The sequence below is a fragment of the Arachis duranensis genome, chromosome 8, assembly GCF_000817695.3.
Source record: "Arachis duranensis cultivar V14167 chromosome 8, aradu.V14167.gnm2.J7QH, whole genome shotgun sequence".
Taxonomy (NCBI): domain Eukaryota; kingdom Viridiplantae; phylum Streptophyta; class Magnoliopsida; order Fabales; family Fabaceae; genus Arachis; species Arachis duranensis.
The window spans coordinates 6,520,539-6,522,903 of record NC_029779.3 but is presented as its reverse complement, the minus strand read 5'-3'; the positions used below and the strand labels follow the sequence as shown (position 1 = coordinate 6,522,903).

The window sequence follows — 2,365 nt, the reverse complement described above, 5'->3', positions numbered from 1 at the left end:
TCAAAAAAGACCAAAAAAAAAAAATCGGCGTTATCTTTTTTCTTTCTGCTAGGGTTTTGTTTCTAATTTATAGTGTCGCGCATTCTTATTGCAACGGCTGAATTTTGAATCAATGGCACAAGTTCAGGTGAGCCCCAATGCGAACGGTGATTCCGCCGCCGCCGCTGCTTTTGTCCCGAACCAGTCAGTGATGACGTCACTGTACGTTGGAGATCTCGACCGCAACGTCAAGGATCCGCAGCTCTACGATCTCTTCAACCAGATCGGCCAGGTCGTCTCCGCTCGCGTCTGCAGGGACTTGGCCACCCAGCAATCCCTCGGTTACGGTTACGTCAATTTCAGTAACCCTCAAGACGGTTCGTTCGTCCATTTCTCTTCCATTTTTCTCCTTAAATATTGAATGCTCTTTTATTTAACATATGTCGATTGTGTGAATCTCTCGCAGCGGCAAGAGCATTGGATGTGTTGAATTTCACTCCGCTGAACAACAAACCGATTAGGATCATGTATTCTCATCGGGACCCTAGCTCCCGCACTAGCGGCGCTGCTAATATATTTATCAAGGTGATTTTAGAATCTCGAACCTTTTTCTTTCGGTATTTGTGAGTGGCGGCATATTATTTGGCTTATTGAATCTATTCTGTTTGTTGGTGCTACTGATGGTGCAGAATTTGGATAAGTCGATTGATCATAAGGCTCTGCATGATACTTTTTCCTCTTTTGGGACTATTCTTTCTTGCAAGATAGCCACAGATCCTTCTGGCCAGTCAAAAGGATTTGGCTTTGTGCAATTTGAGAAGGAAGAGTCTGCTCAAAATGCCATTGACAAGTTGAATGGAATGCTGATAAATGATAAACAGGTTTACGTGGGGCATTTTCAAAGAAAGCAGGATAGAGAGAGTGTCTTAAGCGCCAATACAAAATTTAGTAATGTGTATGTAAAGAACCTGTCAGAGTCCATGTCGGATGATAACTTGAAGAAAATTTTTGGGGAGTATGGGACAATTACTAGTGCTGTAGTGATGAGAGATTTAGACGGTAAATCGAAATGTTTTGGTTTTGTCAATTTTGAAAATGCTGATGATGCTGCTAAAGCTGTTGAGGCACTCAATGGAAAGAAATTTGATGATAAGGAGTGGTACGTTGGGAAAGCCCAGAAGAAATCCGAAAGGGAGCTTGCCCTGAAGGAGCGATTTGAGCAGAGTATGAAGGAAGCTGCTGACAAATATCAAGGTGCTAACTTGTATCTCAAGAACTTGGATGATAGCATCGATGATGTAAAGCTCAGGGAACTCTTCTCAGATTTTGGTACAATAACTTCATGCAAGGTTTGAATGCTGGTTCTTCTTTTGCTTGTACCTAACCTTCTATTGTCTTCTGTTTGTGAAACATGTGTGGTTTTTCCTGCCTGCAGGTTATGCGTGATCCACATGGAGTCAGTAGAGGGTCTGGGTTTGTTGCATTTTCATCTCCTGAGGAAGCTACTCGAGCTGTAAGCATACAAATGTCTGTTTTCTTCTTTAATAATTGGCCATGAACTCAATTGCTAATAATCAATCATGTTGTTACTTGAAGCTCGGAGAAATGAAAGGGAAATTGATTTCTGGCAAACCTCTCTATGTTGCCCTTGCACAGAGAAAAGAAGAAAGAAGAGCCAAGTTGCAGGTAATACTTTGGACAAGTGTCAGCTGTTAGATATATATTCTTTATAATCTTCTATATATAAAATAATACTACTATAATGGAATTCTGATCCTTTTTAGGAACAGAAATTCCTCTATCTTGTCCATCATTGATGGTAGGTGTTTTGAATGCTCTAATATGAGTATATTGTAGGCTGTGAATGATTTAGTTAAATGAATAGAAAATCAGAAAGGTTTTTACTCGATCCTGCATTCCATTTATACCTTTGTTATTGTTTTCATCTAGCCTGATTACTTCATGCAGGCCCAGTTTTCTCAAATGACGCACGTATCAATGGCTCCTTCTGTTGCACCTCATCTCCCGCTCTATCCTCCAAGGGCCATGGGTCTTGGACATCCATTTTTGTATGGGCAAGCACCTCCAGCTGTCCTTCCTCAAGTAAATACATAGATTTTGTTTAGAATTTATTTACGTTGTTTAAATTTTAAAAAGCTGATGCCATGATTATCAAGTAATACTTTGACAAAAGGTTTGAACAGTACTGTTGTGTTATGTTGCCCCTGCATGTGTTACTTGATCATCGCATCACTTCATTTACTGAATATAATGTTTGCAATAAAAGTAATCATCTTTACAATAATAAATACAGGCTGGATTTGGTTATCAGCAGCAACTTGTGCCTGGGATGAGGCCAGGGGCTCCAATGCCAAGTTTCTTTGTT

General features: G+C 40.3%; 1 protein-coding gene across 1 annotated transcript in view; it reads left to right on the top strand.

The window, feature by feature from the left end:
* Positions 1-6: 6 nt before the first annotated feature.
* LOC107460412 (polyadenylate-binding protein 8) overlaps positions 7-2,365 on the top strand; it is a gene marked incomplete in the record, with an annotated part of 3,338 nt that continues 979 nt past the window's right edge. The window contains 7 exon segments of the mRNA XM_016078780.3: positions 7-356; positions 446-564; positions 669-1,328; positions 1,415-1,492; positions 1,576-1,665; positions 1,948-2,082; positions 2,294-2,365. Coding sequence (XP_015934266.1) covers positions 113-356; positions 446-564; positions 669-1,328; positions 1,415-1,492; positions 1,576-1,665; positions 1,948-2,082; positions 2,294-2,365 — 1,398 coding nt within the window.